The 14,974-nt window shown below is 39.5% G+C and overlaps 1 protein-coding gene across 3 annotated transcripts in view; it reads left to right on the top strand.

Annotated features, from left to right (window-relative positions):
- The window catches only part of MYO5A (myosin VA), a 221,617-nt gene that overhangs the window by 79,680 nt on the left and 126,963 nt on the right, over nt 1-14,974 (top strand). For all 3 annotated transcript variants that reach the window (XM_025389828.1, XM_025389830.1, XM_025389829.1), the window contains exons 2-4: nt 3,445-3,555; nt 8,415-8,586; nt 10,803-10,947. In XM_025389828.1, the coding sequence (XP_025245613.1) occupies nt 3,445-3,555; nt 8,415-8,586; nt 10,803-10,947 (428 nt within the window). The remainder of the gene's footprint in view (nt 1-3,444; nt 3,556-8,414; nt 8,587-10,802; nt 10,948-14,974) is intronic.

Genomic DNA, 14,974 nt, shown 5'->3' with positions numbered 1-14,974 from the left:
TTAAAGCAATTGAGTGAGCTTTTAATTGTACTACTTATATTCAATTTAAAGAGATGCCTTTTATTCTGATCTTCTTTTGATAAATTCTTACTAAGCACCAGCTGTGTGTCAGGTACTCTTCTAAGTACTGCCTGCAGTGTTGAACAACACAGACACGGAACTTATGTTCTAATGAAGGAAGAGAGACAGTAAATAAGTAAATAGACAACATAACAGCAAGTGATTTCAGATAGTGAATAACAGCGCTGAAGAATGTAAAATGGAGAACGGTAATCGTAGTTTGGATTGATTTTAGCTAGAAAGATCTGGGAATGCCTCTCTGAAGAGGTTTACATTTGAGCTATCATGTAAGTGAGAAGGAGGCAGGCATAAGCAGATCTGGGAGAAGTACATTATAGAGGAATTAACAAGGGCCAGGGTCTAGAGACAGGAGCAAACAAAACTGTGTTCCTGAAGAACTAAAATAAGATCTGCATGGCTCCGGCTTAGAGGTTGGCAGGGGAAGGAAAGGACAGGTCATGAAGGCCTTTGTAGACCATGGTAAGGGATTTGTGTGTTAACTGTGAGGGCCAGGCCTGTAATCCCAGCACTTTAGGAGGCCATGGTGGGAGGATCACTCTCTGAGGCCAGGAGTTTGAGACCAGCCTGGCCAACATGGTGAAACCCTGTCTCTACTAAAAATAAAACAACAACAAAAAAGTAGCTGGGCGTGGTGGCGGGCACCTGTAATCCCAGCTACTTGGGAGGCTGAGGCAGGAGACTTGCTTGAATCCCGGAACTGGAGGCTGTAGTGAGCCACCCTGGGCAACAAGAGCAAAACTCCGTGTCCGAAAAACAGAAAACGAAAAAACTATGATGGCTATTTGTCCTACTGTTTTCTTGTTAAAATGTCCTTCATTTTATAAAACGACGGTGATATTAAATAGTAGATTGGTATTTATGTTGCCTGTGCTGAGTGTGAGGGCCTTAGCCTCTACTTGTCTGTAAGTGCTGCCAATAATTAATGGTTTTGTAATCTTACTTGTCAAGACTAAAAGTTAGTTAATAACCTTATATCAGTCCCCAAACTTGAAAAAAAAATTTTTACCAGCCATGAAATCTGGTAGTTTGGAAACTACGGCAATATACCACAGCAGCTTCCTAACAGGAAGGCTTGAAAATATTTGTCAGTAAAGAGGTTAACATAGGCTGGGCACAGTGGCTCATGCCTGTAATTCCAGCACTTTGAGAGGCCAAGGCAGGCGAATCATGAGGTCAGGAGATCGAGACCATCTTGGCTAACAGGTGAAACCCTGTCTCTACTAAAAATATAAAAAAATTAGCTGGGCGTGGTCGCATGTGCCTATAGTCCCAGCTACTCGGGAGGCTGAGACAGGAGAATTGCTCGAACCCAGGAGGCGGAGGTTGCAGTGAGCCGAGATTGCGCCACTGCACTCCAGCCTGGGTGACAAAGTGAGACTCCGTCTCAAAAAAAAAGAAAAAAAAGAAAAAAAAAAAGAAGAGGTTAACATAATATCCAGGACAGTGGCATGGCATGCTGAAATGTTTTTCTTATAGGAGACATTTAATTTAAATTATCTTGAATCTCAGATCTACCTGTACTTTCGTTCACCCACTTTCTTTTCGCTTTCTCCTATCTGTAAGTTCATCACTGGGTCATATAAATTTCTCTTGTTCTTGGGAATGACCTTGTTACAAACTTCCAGAACTTTGTGCCCAGTACTTAGAATAGTCATTACATTATCACAATTCTTTGGGAAGTTGCCCCACATTTAACATACTCAAATCCAGATGCTCCTTCTCAAAGCTCCAAGTAAATTAGTACCCTGATCATTGTTAAAAATGAAATGTAGAGGTGAATTTACATGAAATGCGGATACAGATACAGGCCAGAGACCGGGTTCAGTCGGGCCCATGCCAGCCATGACTGATTGTATCATGTCTTTCTTTTGCTGGCTGAATCTAGGATTCCTGTTTTCATATGTGATTTGTTCATGAAAATGGGCATTTAGGTTTAGTGTTATGCGTGTTTTAAAGGGAAATTTCTTCCCAGAGAGTCCAAGCACATAAAACACTTCTTCAATGAGGTATTTGAAAGATTTATGCATGTTAGTATATTTTGTTCTTTTTCTTCAAAATTGACCACATAATCTTCTGGCTTATGTCCAGAGAGTGTCTAGTTGAGGCAAAATATTTGCTGCTTTAGGAATCCCTGATGATTACCATGCCTTTTTCATGGTGTTGAGGCTGCAGGAGCTAAGTTTGTTAGTGACTGGCTGTGCCATTTTTACCATTTCCCACTCATCTTTATAAAATAATGAAGGCAAAATGCTGAACAACAGTGTTTTTTCAGTTTTTAAAAATTTGTTATTTTTATTCTCCTCTTCTCCCTACTGTGATGGCTCCTGAAGGATATCTGAGAAATCATTAAGGCTTTGCGGAACACAGGATGCAAACCACAATAAAAAATCCAAATTGTGGGCGGGGCATGGTGGCTCATGCCTGTAATCCCAGCACTTTGGATCACGAGGTCAGGAGTTCGAGACCAGCTTGGCCAACACGGTGAAACCCCGTCTCTACTAAAAATACAAAAGTTAGCTGGGCACAGTGGCACATGCCTGTAGTCCCAGCTACTCGTGAGGCTGAGGCAGGAGAATCGCTTGAACCTGGGAGGCAGAGGTGGCATTGAGCCAAGATTGTGCCACCACACTCCAGCCTGGGCAACAGAGCGAGACTCTGTCTCAAAAGAAAAAAAAAATTCCAAATTGTAAACTCAGCCATAAAAAGATATCTGAGCTATTGAAACTGGCAGAACCACAATACCATAGCTTCAAAAATAGATCTTATATGTACATTTTAACCTAAAATTATACTTTCAGGTGGCATTTACTGTATAAAGCAAAGTCAAGCTTTGATCATAACTGTTTTGTCAGAACACACTTTTTGTATAATTTGGGAATGGTGGTGCTATGAGGGCTAAAATATTTTTTGTTTACTAATTTAAAAAGTAAATTTCAGCCGGGCATGGTGGCTCACACCAGTAATCCTAGCACTTTGGGAGGCCAAGGCGGGTGGATCACCTGAGGTCAGGAGTTTGGAGACAAGCTTGGCCAACATGGCGAAACTCTGTCTTTATTAAAAATACAAAAATTAGCTGAGCGTGGTGGCAGGCGCCTATAATTCCAGCTACTCAGGAGGCTGAGGCAGGAGAATTGCTTGAACCCAGGAGGCGGAGGTTGCTGTGAGCTGAGATCGGGCCACTGCACTCCAGCCTGGGTGACAAGAGCTTAACTCTGTCTCAAAAAAAAAAAAAAAAAAAAGGAAATTTCATATTGGCCAAGATGTCTTTTTTCGTAAATTGTTTAATTATAAATAGTTATATGTTTATATATTATTGTAAAATAATTGGTTTGCTAGTTTAAATTTTTTCTTTTTGTCTTCTAGTTTGCCAGGGTTTGGATACCTGATCCAGAGGAAGTCTGGAAGTCAGCAGAGCTGCTCAAAGATTATAAGCCAGGAGATAAAGTCCTGCTACTTCACCTCGAGGAAGGAAAGGTGAGATCTCACTTTCATTTGTCGTCCTTGGCATAAAGTGAAGGGAGTTCAAAAGAGTAAGTTTACTGTGAAGTAAACTCTCAATGGAAGTTAAATTTTGAACTTACCTAGAATTTTTACTTACTAAATTAGTAAAAATGGCAAACTCAATTTTCTATCCTGATAGCGTTTTTAATGGCATAGATTAGTGAAAATAGCAGATACTTTTAAAAGCTTTTATTTTGACCTATGAATTTGTTATGATTGTCAGGTTTAGATTCATATCTAATCCTAAAACTCTTGCATTTAAACTGGTGTGCTATGGGGAGTGCTTGTAGTGGTTTTAAAAAGAGGCATGTTGCCAGGTCTTAGAGAAGACTCATTGGTGGCAGCATGGAGAGCAAAACTGAGGGGAAGACACTAGCTGGGATGAAGGCAGGGAAGAATTAGGCCAATTAGGAGGGCATTGAATACCAAACTAGGGAATTAACTTATTTAACATTTATTGGTCATCTGCTCCGTGTTAGGCAAAATGTCCGGCACTTTGGAGTGGATTTTCTCATGTTAAATTTCACACCAACCCTATGGGTTGGCAGGTGATATAATCACTGTTTTCCAAATAAGAAAGCCAAACCTCAGAGACCTTAAGTAGTTTTGCTCAAGGTCACACAGCCAGGAAGTGGCTTTTGGAATTTGAAGAGAGATTTGAACACAGATGACTCTGAGATGAGGGCTTATACTATTTGACTACATTGGAGTTTTGCAGATTACTGGTCATGAGCAGTTGCTTAAGGTGATGTCTGCCATGTTATTCACTGTAAAGTTACTGTTTTCCCTTTGTAATTAGTGAATGTCACTGTGTTGGGGCAGATATTTTGAGGCCACTCATATATCGTGCTTCTCCTTAAACTTTGCCTGCTAATATTTGCCCAGTGTTCATTACTGTGTCTTGCCTGCAGCAAGTATTACTGTGTTCTAGTGGTGATTCTCCATTTCTTTCCTTCCTTGTATACTTATTAACTAGAATTATTCTATAGGGAAGGAAGTATTGTTTCTTCTGTCCCATTTATTTATTAATTTAATCATGTATTTATTATGGACTCATGGGTATTTCTTTTATTCTTCATTACTGTCATTACTTATTTTATTAGTTACATTGTTCCAGCTTTGGTCATTGAGATCTCTCTTAGATTGGGTCCTTTGCCTTTTTTGACAGGTCCCTATCCTTTTTTATTTTTTTTGAGAGTGTCTCACTCTGTCACCCAGGCTGGAGTGCAGTGGCTTGATCATGGCTCCCAAGCTCAGCCTCCCTAGGGGCTAGAACCACAGGCATGAGCTACCATGCCTGGCTAATTTTTAAAATTTTTAGTAGAGATGGAGTCTCAGTACGTTGCCCAGGCTAGTCTTGAACTCCTGGGCTCAAGCAGTCCCCCCACCTAGGCGTCCTAAAGTGCTAGGATTATAGGCATGAGCCACTGTGCCTGGCTTTTTTTTTTTTTTTTAAAGATATAACACTTCTCCTGGTACCCCAAGACACTTACCCTGTATTTCCCCTTTCCCAACCCTGGTACCTTATATCGGAGGATAGTATTTGACAACCAAGATCTCTGCACTAGGTGTGCTCATTGCTATTAAGATGACACCACTTCTAGGCCCTCTTAGCATACAGAGCGTGAAAAATATATACATGGATAGATAGATAGATACTAATATGTATGCATACTATACTAATGTATACTCAACCATCTATACTTACTTTATGTTTACATATGTATGTGTTTGTATATACATTTTATATATATATAAAATGTGTTTTTAGAGATGGATGTCTTGCTGTGTTGCCCAGGCTGGTCTTGAACTACTGGGCTCAAGCAGTCCTTCTACCTCATCCTCCCGAAGTGCTGGGATTAAAGGCAGTAGCTACGCACTTGACCTTTTTTTTTTTTTTTTTTTGAGATGGAGTCTACAATCTCTGCTCACTGCAACCTCCGCCTCCCCTCCTGGGTTCAAATGATTCTTGTGCCTCAGCTTCCTGAGTAGCTGGGATTACAGGCACATGCCACCATGCCTGGCTAATTTTTGTGTTTTTAGTAGAGACAGGGTTTTACCATGTTGACCAGGCTGGTCTCGAACTCCTGACCTCAAGTGATCCACCCACCTTGGCCTCCCAAAGTGCTGAGATTACAGGCGTGAGCCACTGCACCCAGCCTTGACCTTCTTTTAAAAAAATAAAACCCATGAGTTAATAGGGATCCTTTTTTCTCCAGTCGAATGCCACCAGGTTCATTCTATTATTCTTCCTTTGATTATGTATACTGTAACTTCTCTCTTTGGTTTTCATTATCTATAATATATTACTTATTCATTACATATGTAAAGTTATTTCAGAATTGCTAATCCATACCCCTATGAGAAGCAGATTTGCCAACCAGAGTACAGTGTCTATGTTTAATTTTATTAATCCTTAGTATTTTTTAAAAATATAGAAATAGAATGATACATACCTTTAATAAAAGCAAGAATAGGGACAGGGGTCAAACAAGAAGAATTATAAAATTCACTAACTATTCAAGAATCATTCTCTTTTTAGAAACTATAGTCACTTAGGGTCCTAGATTAAAATAGAGAAAGCATGGCTTTTGTAATAGTAGAAGAGTATATTTATTTAATGATGTCCATTGATTCTAGAAGAGCAGGTTATATTCATTTAAAGGCTAACTCCAAGAAAGAAATTTCTGTGAAGATGTTACAGATCTTCTCTACCTTTTAAATTAGTGTCTTCTCTAATATTTCAATTTCGGCTCCTCCCCACACTCGCCACAAACAACCCCACCCTGTAATGAAGACTGAGAAAAGAGCTCTGGGTTGCCCTTCTGCCATCCTGGAGTCTTCTGGCTAACACCAGAACAGACAATTGTGTATTTACAGGGCCAATGCAAGGACCAGTCAGCCCCAGGCAAGGGTGATACTCTCTGATAAGCAGGCAGCAAGAAATGCTAAGGGGTAAATTGTTAATTTTTCTCTCCTTTAGCATAATTCATTCAAATATGATTTGACTGTTTGACCTCTGTACATATTTTCAGTATTAACAAAACTGGCTTTTCACAAAACCTTGTCCCTCCCTACCACTAAATTGAATTTTTATTCCTATTCACTTGTCCTATGTTATTTTCCCCTTAATATATAGTTAAGTGACAATATTCATGGTTGGCTATGCCATAAAACCATATTCCCATGACTTTAAAGTGAGTAGTGGCTAGTAGTGGTCACTCACACCTGTAATGCCAGCATTTGGGAGGCCAATGTCGGAGGATCCCTTGAGCCCAGGAGTTCAAGATCAGCCTGGGCAATATAGTGAGACCCCATCTCTATTAAAAGTTAAGTGAATAATGCTTGTTAACTTTTGGGACCAGGAACCCCATTAAAATGTCATTTTTGTTTTGTTTTGTTTTGTTTTTGTTTTTGTTGAGATGGAGTCTTGCTCTGTCACCCAGACTGGAGTGCAGTAGCGTGATCTTGGCTCACTGGAACCTTTGCCTCCAGGGTTCAAGTGATTCTCCTGCCTCAGCCTCCCAAGTAGCCGGAATTACAGGTGCCCACTACCATGCCTGGCTAATTTTTTTTTTTTTCCGAGACGAAGTCTCGCTCTGTCGCCCAGGCTGGAATGCAGTGGCGTGATCTCAGCTCACTGCAAGCTCTACCTCCTGGGTTCACGCCGTTCTCCTGCCTCAGCCTCCTGAGTAGCTGGGACTACAGGCTCCTGCCACTATGCCTGGCTAAATTTTTGTATTTTTAGTAGAGATGGGGTTTCTCCGTGTTAGCCAGGATGGTCTCGATCTCCTGACCTTGTGATCCACCCACCTCGGCCTCCCAGAGTGCTGGGATTACAGGCGTGAGCCACCACGCCTGGCACACCTGGCTAATTTTCATGTTTTTAGTAGAGATGGGGTTTCACCATGTTGGCCAGGTTGGTTTTGAACTCCTGACCTCAGGTGATTCACCCACCTTAGCCTCCCAAAGTGTTGGGATTACAGGCGTGAGCCACCATACGTGGCCAATTTTTGTATTTTTAATAAAGACGGAGTTTTACCATGCTGACCAGGCTGGTCTCGAACTCCTGACCTCAGTTTATCCGCCCACCTTGGCCTCCCAAAGTACTGGAATTACAGGTGTGAGCCACCGCACCCAGCCTAACTCTAATGAATGAATCAGCTTATGCACAGAAAAAAAGCAAAACAAAACAAAAATCTAATGAAAACTATGAATTGTCTTGCCTCAAAAAAAGTACACACGTGCACATACAGAGTGTTGCACATAATTTCAGGGGATTCTTGGGTCTCGTGGTTTAGGGGTTCCTAAGTACTTACCACATGCCAGACTTGCCTCATTTACTTTTTACCATAACCCTGTTAGCTTATTTTACAAAGGAGGGATTTGGGTTAAATACTGTAATTAAAAACCACATAAAAAGTAAGTATTAGTATTAGGATTTGAATCCAGGTCAGTCTGATCCTAGAGTCAAGCTCTTGGCCACTCTTTTATATTGTCTGCCACTTTTTTATAGGTAAAAGGGGATGGAGGAGAGAAACGTATTTAAAAATTTAAAACTTCTGATTCAGTAGGTGGGTGAAAAAGGTCTAGGCTATAACTTTTCAAACTATATTAGCAAAAATTGTTAATACAAGTTAGTAGGTCTGATGAAAACGCAATTCATACTGTTTTCCATCTCCACCAGCTTCTGTGATATTGGAAGGTGCTAGGAAAATAATGCATTTGATAGCTGAGAAGCAAATCAGGAATAGGAAGTGAGCAAAATTCATGGCTCTTTTTCATAGTCCTTGCCATAATTTATCTAGATTCTGTGCCTTGTGCATTTTCAGGATTTGGAATACCGTCTAGATCCAAAGACCAAGGAGCTGCCTCACTTACGAAATCCTGACATACTTGTTGGTGAAAATGACCTCACAGCCCTCAGCTATCTTCATGAGCCTGCTGTGCTCCATAATCTCAGAGTCCGCTTTATTGATTCCAAACTTATTTATACATATTGTGGTAAGTATGCTTTGCTTTCTGAATAGACTGTGTACTCTTTCCTGAATGGACATAGCCATGGAAATATTGTACATGGGGAAAGCAGGCTGTGGCTGGATTTTCTCTGAGAGACAAAATCACTTGAGCATTATCTGAAAGATTTACCAGTATTTATTAGCCAAGTTACATTTATGCTGAATAAACTCACTTGTGAGCTTACATAATTTTGCTAAAAGTAAAAAAGACTGGGCCCATCTTTTGGAAATTTTTTCCCTCACAGAAGTCATATGTCAGATTTGGTGCCAAATTCACCAGTTACTTTCTTCTCTTCCAAAAACTACTACACGAAGAGTAGATGTCCAAGGACTTATCTTTGGAGCAGGTTCAAGAGATTTAGTGTTATCTTGTGGTCAGTTACTCGCCATGCAGAACTAACTTGACTCTGATGATTCGTCTTGCTCACTCCTGCTTGCCTGGGCCTCTGCTCATTGCAGTGTTAGCTGCCAGCCACCCAGCTCATGGTGATTTTTATCTCTCCAAGAAATAAAGCTTCCACATGTGTGTATGTTTGTGTTCCTTTCCCCCTTCTCCAGCTTTCCTTCTTTTTTCTCTCTTTCCTGGTTTGTTCTTATCTTTTATTTTCTCCCTTTCCTCTGGCTATGTTTTCTCCACTGACGTCTTACCGTTCTTTCACTAATCACTCTGTCCTCTGAAGCTCAAATCTGGATTCATTCATTCGTGTGGTATACCCAACTCAGTGTTCATGATTTTTTCATTACTCTCCTGTTTTAGACAGGAACAGCCACCTTTTCTTCTTAAAATAATTGACATCCTTTATATCATTGATAGTAACTTTTCTTTACTGGTAATTATTTCTTTTTCTCAATTTTTATTTTTCGTCCATTTTTTTTCCTTGCACATGTGTTGCCTTCTCAGTGAAGTCTTGTCTGGCCACCCTATCAAGGCAGAAACCCCTCCTTACTGTCTTTCTTCCCTGCATTATTTTTTGCCTTCTTTTCCTTACTATTTAATCTGTGATTATGTGTGTATATATATATATTTTCTTACTTATCTTGTTAATTGTCTGAATTTCCCACTAGCATTTAAGTTCCATGAGGGTAAAGATTAGCCTTTTTGTTTTGTTTTGTTTACTGTCGTAAATTCAGCATTTAGAAAAGACTTTACATGTAGTTGGAACTGAATAAACATTTGTTGAATGAACGACTTCATTAAGTTAATATATACCTACTGAAAAATTATTAGGAGATACAGAAAAGTATAAAAAAGGAAAAACAATTATATGTAACTCACCACTGAAAAATAGCCAGTATTAATATTGACTTACATCTTTTTCTTTATATGCATGAGAGGTATAAGTTGATATACAATTGGAATCAGTCTATATATAGTTTTGCATTATATTTTCCTATGACATTTAATATCCTTCAAAAACATGATTTGGACCAGGTGCTGTGGCTCATGTAATCCCAGCACCTTGGGAAGCTGAGGCAGGCAGATCACTTGAGCCCAGGAGTTCAAGCCTGGGCAACATGACAAAATCCTGTCTCTACAAAAAAATACAAAAACTAGCCAGGCATGGTGTTGCATGTCCATAGTCCCAACTACCTGGGAGGCTGAAGTGAGAGGATTGCATATGCCTGGGAGGTCTAGGCTGTAGTAAGCCGAGACAGTACCACTGCTCTCCAGCTTGGGTGACAGGTGAGACCCTGTCTCAAAATAAACAAACAAACATGATTTTTGGTGGTGGCTTAGTAGTCTATCATATGGATGTAACAGAATGCATTCAACTAGTCTCCTTGCCCTAAATATTTTGTTTCCATTTTCACTGTTACAGATAACATTATGATAACCATCTTTGTGGGGGGGAAAAAAAAAACCTCTTTGCATGAATTTCTGATTATTTCATTTGGATAAATTGTAGACGTAAAGTGGAATTTTTGAATTAAATATATGAAGATATTTAAAGTTCTTATAACATTGCCACATTATTTTAAGCCCCCTAGTCCAGTTTTTAAATGGTGTTTTAGGCAGAACTATGTATAATGGGTTCAGAGGCAAAGACTATGATACATTTTGATCCTCAATTTATTGGTTTAATATTAACTAAATTGAAATGAAAGATTATGTTAACTGTGAGTCTGACTTTACTAAGTTTGATATGCCCATTAGGGTATCATTGACTTCTTTTTCTTTCTTGTCCCCCACCCTATTCCCAGGTATAGTCCTAGTAGCTATAAATCCCTATGAACAGCTGCCTATTTATGGAGAAGATATTATTAATGCATACAGTGGTCAGAACATGGGTGATATGGATCCACATATCTTTGCAGTAGCTGAAGAAGCTTACAAGCAAATGGCCAGGTTGGTAGAAGCTTTCATTGTTATTTTATGGCTATTAGATATGATAATTTCTTCTTGCTGAGTCATATATATTTTAAAGTGGATAGCAACCTTGTAAATAATTACTAAATAAGCAGCCTTGACAAGTTTGTCTCAGGTGGCTTGGATTATATTAAATAATAAAGTGGGCCGGGCACGGTGGCTCATGCCTGTGATCCCAGCACTTTGGGAGGTCAAGGTGGGCGGATCACCTGAGGTCAGGAGTTCGAGACTAGCCTGGCCAACATCGCGAAACTCTGCCTCTACTAAAATTGCAAAAATTAGCTGGGTGTGGAGGCACACACCTGTAATCCCAGCTACTTGGGAGGCTGAGGCAGGAGAATCACTTGAACCTGGGAGACAGAGGTTTCTGTGAGCCGAGATTGTGCCACTGCACTCCAGCCTGGGCCACAGAGCAGGACTGCATCTCAAAAACAACCAACCAACCCAAGAAAAACAAAAAAAAAGCCTCACATTTATAAAGGGACATAGAGTTTTTAAAAACTGCCTTTGAAATTTCATCATAATCCTGTGACTAGGAAAAGACAGATGCAGATGTTATGTTTTACAGACGAGGGGATTAGTGTAGTGACCTACCCAATGTCAGTCAGTTAATGAGTAATAGACCAGAACTAAAAGGCCTAGGAGCTGTAAAAAAAATCTTTCTGAATCCTAAGGAATTAAATCTAAAGGAAAGTGTGAATTTTTTTTCTTTCAAGATGGGGTCTTGCTATATTGCCCAGGCTGGACTTGAACTCCTGGGTTCAAGTGATCCTCCTCCTTCAGCCTCCTGAGTAGTTGGTACTACAGGCATGCACTACCATGCCCAACTGAAAGTGTGAATTTTAATGTTAGTATGCTATGATAGGGCATCAGTTATCCTGAACAGCATCTACAAAATGTCTCTTTTTTTTTTTTTTTTTTTTGAGACAGAGTCTCGCTGTGTCGCTCAGGCTGGAGTGCAGTGGCAATCTCAGCTCACTGCAAGCCCCACCCCCCAGGTTCACACCATTCTCCTGCCTCAGCCTCCCGAGTAGCTGGGACTACAGGTGCCCACCACCACACCCGGCTAATTTTTTGTATTTTTAGTAGAGACGGGGTTTCACCGTGTTAGCCAGGATGGTCTTGATCTCCTGACCTCGTGGTGCACCTGCCTTGGCCTCCCAAAGTGCTCGGATTACAGGCGTGAGCCACTGCACCTGGCAAAATGTCTTTTATATTAACCATGGAACCCCAAAATTTTGAGGGTGGAAAATGGGAGAAAAATGCTACTTTCAAGACTAGATTATGCTCTTAATAACATAATAAAATATAAAACTGTGAATGTGTAGAAGAATAGCTTAAGTTTAATTCATTTCTCCAGCCTATAAAGCAGAACATATTATAAATATAATATGGGAAACCCACGAGTAATTTATAAGGTGGAAAGAAAACGAATACTGCAGAGGTTTTTATTTTCTCCTCTCCAGCCAGGGAGAGTATACATGATTGGTCCAGCATGTGACAGAATTTTAGAATTATTTCAGTGACAAAGCCCTAGAAATCATTATGCCCTTTTAATAATAAAATAATATTAATGTGGATACTTCTAATAGCAGCTAGCATGTGCTCTGTGAAGGACATTATTTAATTGTTTTCCATTTATTAACTAATTTTATTCTCATAGCAACTTTCCGAATTTGGTATTATTATTAATTTTCATTTTACAAATGAGAAAAATGAAGCACAGAGAAGTTGTGTAACTTTTCTAAAGTCACATAACTAGGAAGACCAGTTTTCAAATTCAATTAGTCTGACATTATGAAATATTAATGTATTAAATATAAAATGACTAAACATAGGTTAGCACTACAAAACATGTCATATTATGCCAGCTTCTGCTATAAAATAGTAATTAGGGTTCAAAGCTTAAGAAAAATTATTTTTTAAGCTTAAAATTAGAAAATTCCATCTATAAGGGAAAAATCTACCAATAGCTGATTTGTATAGTATCAGAGCATTGCAGTACAGTTTCAACACCACTTAGTACAACCTGAGAACTACTGGGCAGAGAAAAAAATCACATGGAGGGCTAGACTCTAAAAATAATCTCAGAAAATTGTATAGTGCTCAGAGAATTATATGACTCTTTGGAAAGTAGTAGTCTTAAATACAAAAGCATAGCTCTTACCATCTTTGTTACTGGTCATTCACAGATAGTATTAGGTTTATATGAATATTTATGGCTTTCTACCTTTAGATTTACCTTGGTTTCCTATAGTTTCTTCTTCTCATTATGATCTGTTGTGACTCAGTCACTCAAGGTGATTTCTTAACTGCAGGTTGTCTTTTTTCCTTTTGCTTGGTTTTCTTTTTCAGACAGTTTTAAAATTTGCCTCAATCAGATATGGTATTATATTTACCATTTATATAAATAGATCTGTACCCATAACATCTGCCACAACAGTTAAATAGACTGTATCTGTTTAGGCTTACAGTAGGGAATAACTGCTGCAGGATCATTTCTTGCCATTGTTTTCTTGTCAAACAAAGATGTCATCTTTCCAGATGCAAATCCTGGTGTTTCACATTACCATCATTTCTAGGGATCCCTCATGTCTTCAGGGAAGGTACAATTCATCGTTCATCTAATAGAGATTTACTGAACACTGTCCAAACACCAGGCACTGTTCTGGGCATGGGGGATACAAATTAAATAGACAGGAATTCCTACCCCATGAAGTCAGGCGTGATTAACAATAAAAGTATTAGCTGGGCATGGTGGCGCGCGTCTGTAGGCGGATCACTTAAGCCTTGGAATTCAAGGTTACAGTAATCTATGATTGTGCTACTACACTCCAGCCTGGGCAACATAATGAGACCCTGCCTTTACAAACAAAATACAAAAATTAGCCAGGCTTGGTGGCATGTGCCTTTACTCCCAGCTACTCAGAGGTCTGAGGTGAGAGGATCGCTTGAGCCCGGGAGTTGAAGGCTGCAGTGAGCCAAGATGGCGCCACTGCACTCCAGCCTGGGTGACAGAGCAAGACCTTATCTACAAAAACAAAAACAAAAAAGTAAAGTTACAAAAAAATTAAAGAACATACTGTGCTGGAGCAAGGTTAGAAGCCAGGAGACTAGTTGGGAGATTATTGCCTTGATCCATACAAGAGATGATCATTTAATTAGTGGAGGTGGTAAAACATAGATGAATTCTGGGTATGTTTTTAAGACGGAACCGCCAAAGGCTTGCTTATGTGGGGTTATTTGAGAGAAAGAGGAGTTAAGGACGACAGTAAGGATTTGGACTGAGCGCCTAGAAGGTTGGAGTTGCTGTTTACTGAGATGTAGAAGATGGCAGGAAGAGCAGTTTGTGTGTGTTGTGGGGTGGGGAGTAGGGGGAAAGGAGCAGAGTTCTAATTTAGATCTTTAAGGTTGAAAAGATGTTTTTGACATCTATCGTAAAAACAAAACTCATACTAGGGATTCTTTCCAAGCAGATCTATGTCCGGTGACATCAGCAATAACCAGGATCCTTGAGCAGGATCCTTGACTCATGGCTTCTTTTTAAACATGCTCCTTAGAGAGTACGATGCCCTCATAAAATACCTTCCTAGAATAGCCTTTTAATTTTAACTGTCCTTGTTGACTTACTATGGAGAAAAACTCAGTGGACTGCCATACCTATTTTTTTCTCTTATTCTTGTTTGACATTCTTGCCAGTCTTTTCTCATGCTGGAACTAGGATTTTTGTTTTGTTTTGTGTTGTTTCCTTAAAACCAGGTAGTGCTGATGGATTTTTTTGCTGTGTTTTCTCTCCACTGTGAGTGATAGTGTAAATCAGTTTCATTGACTAAGTTTCATTTATTTAAATTTGCTTGAAATAAGTTAGTTATATGCAATTAACTTTGGTCTAGTGAAAAAGACATCTGTACTAGTCACTATCTACCAATAACTGACCATATAAGCTCAAATCTAGTCTCTGTCTGTCTCCATTTTATCATCTATAAAATGGAACAGTGTCAGTGAT

Source organism: Theropithecus gelada, chromosome 7a, assembly GCF_003255815.1.
Source record: "Theropithecus gelada isolate Dixy chromosome 7a, Tgel_1.0, whole genome shotgun sequence".
Taxonomy (NCBI): Eukaryota; Metazoa; Chordata; class Mammalia; order Primates; family Cercopithecidae; genus Theropithecus; species Theropithecus gelada.
The sequence above is the reverse complement of the archived record's forward strand: the minus strand, read 5'-3'. Positions and strand labels throughout refer to the sequence as shown.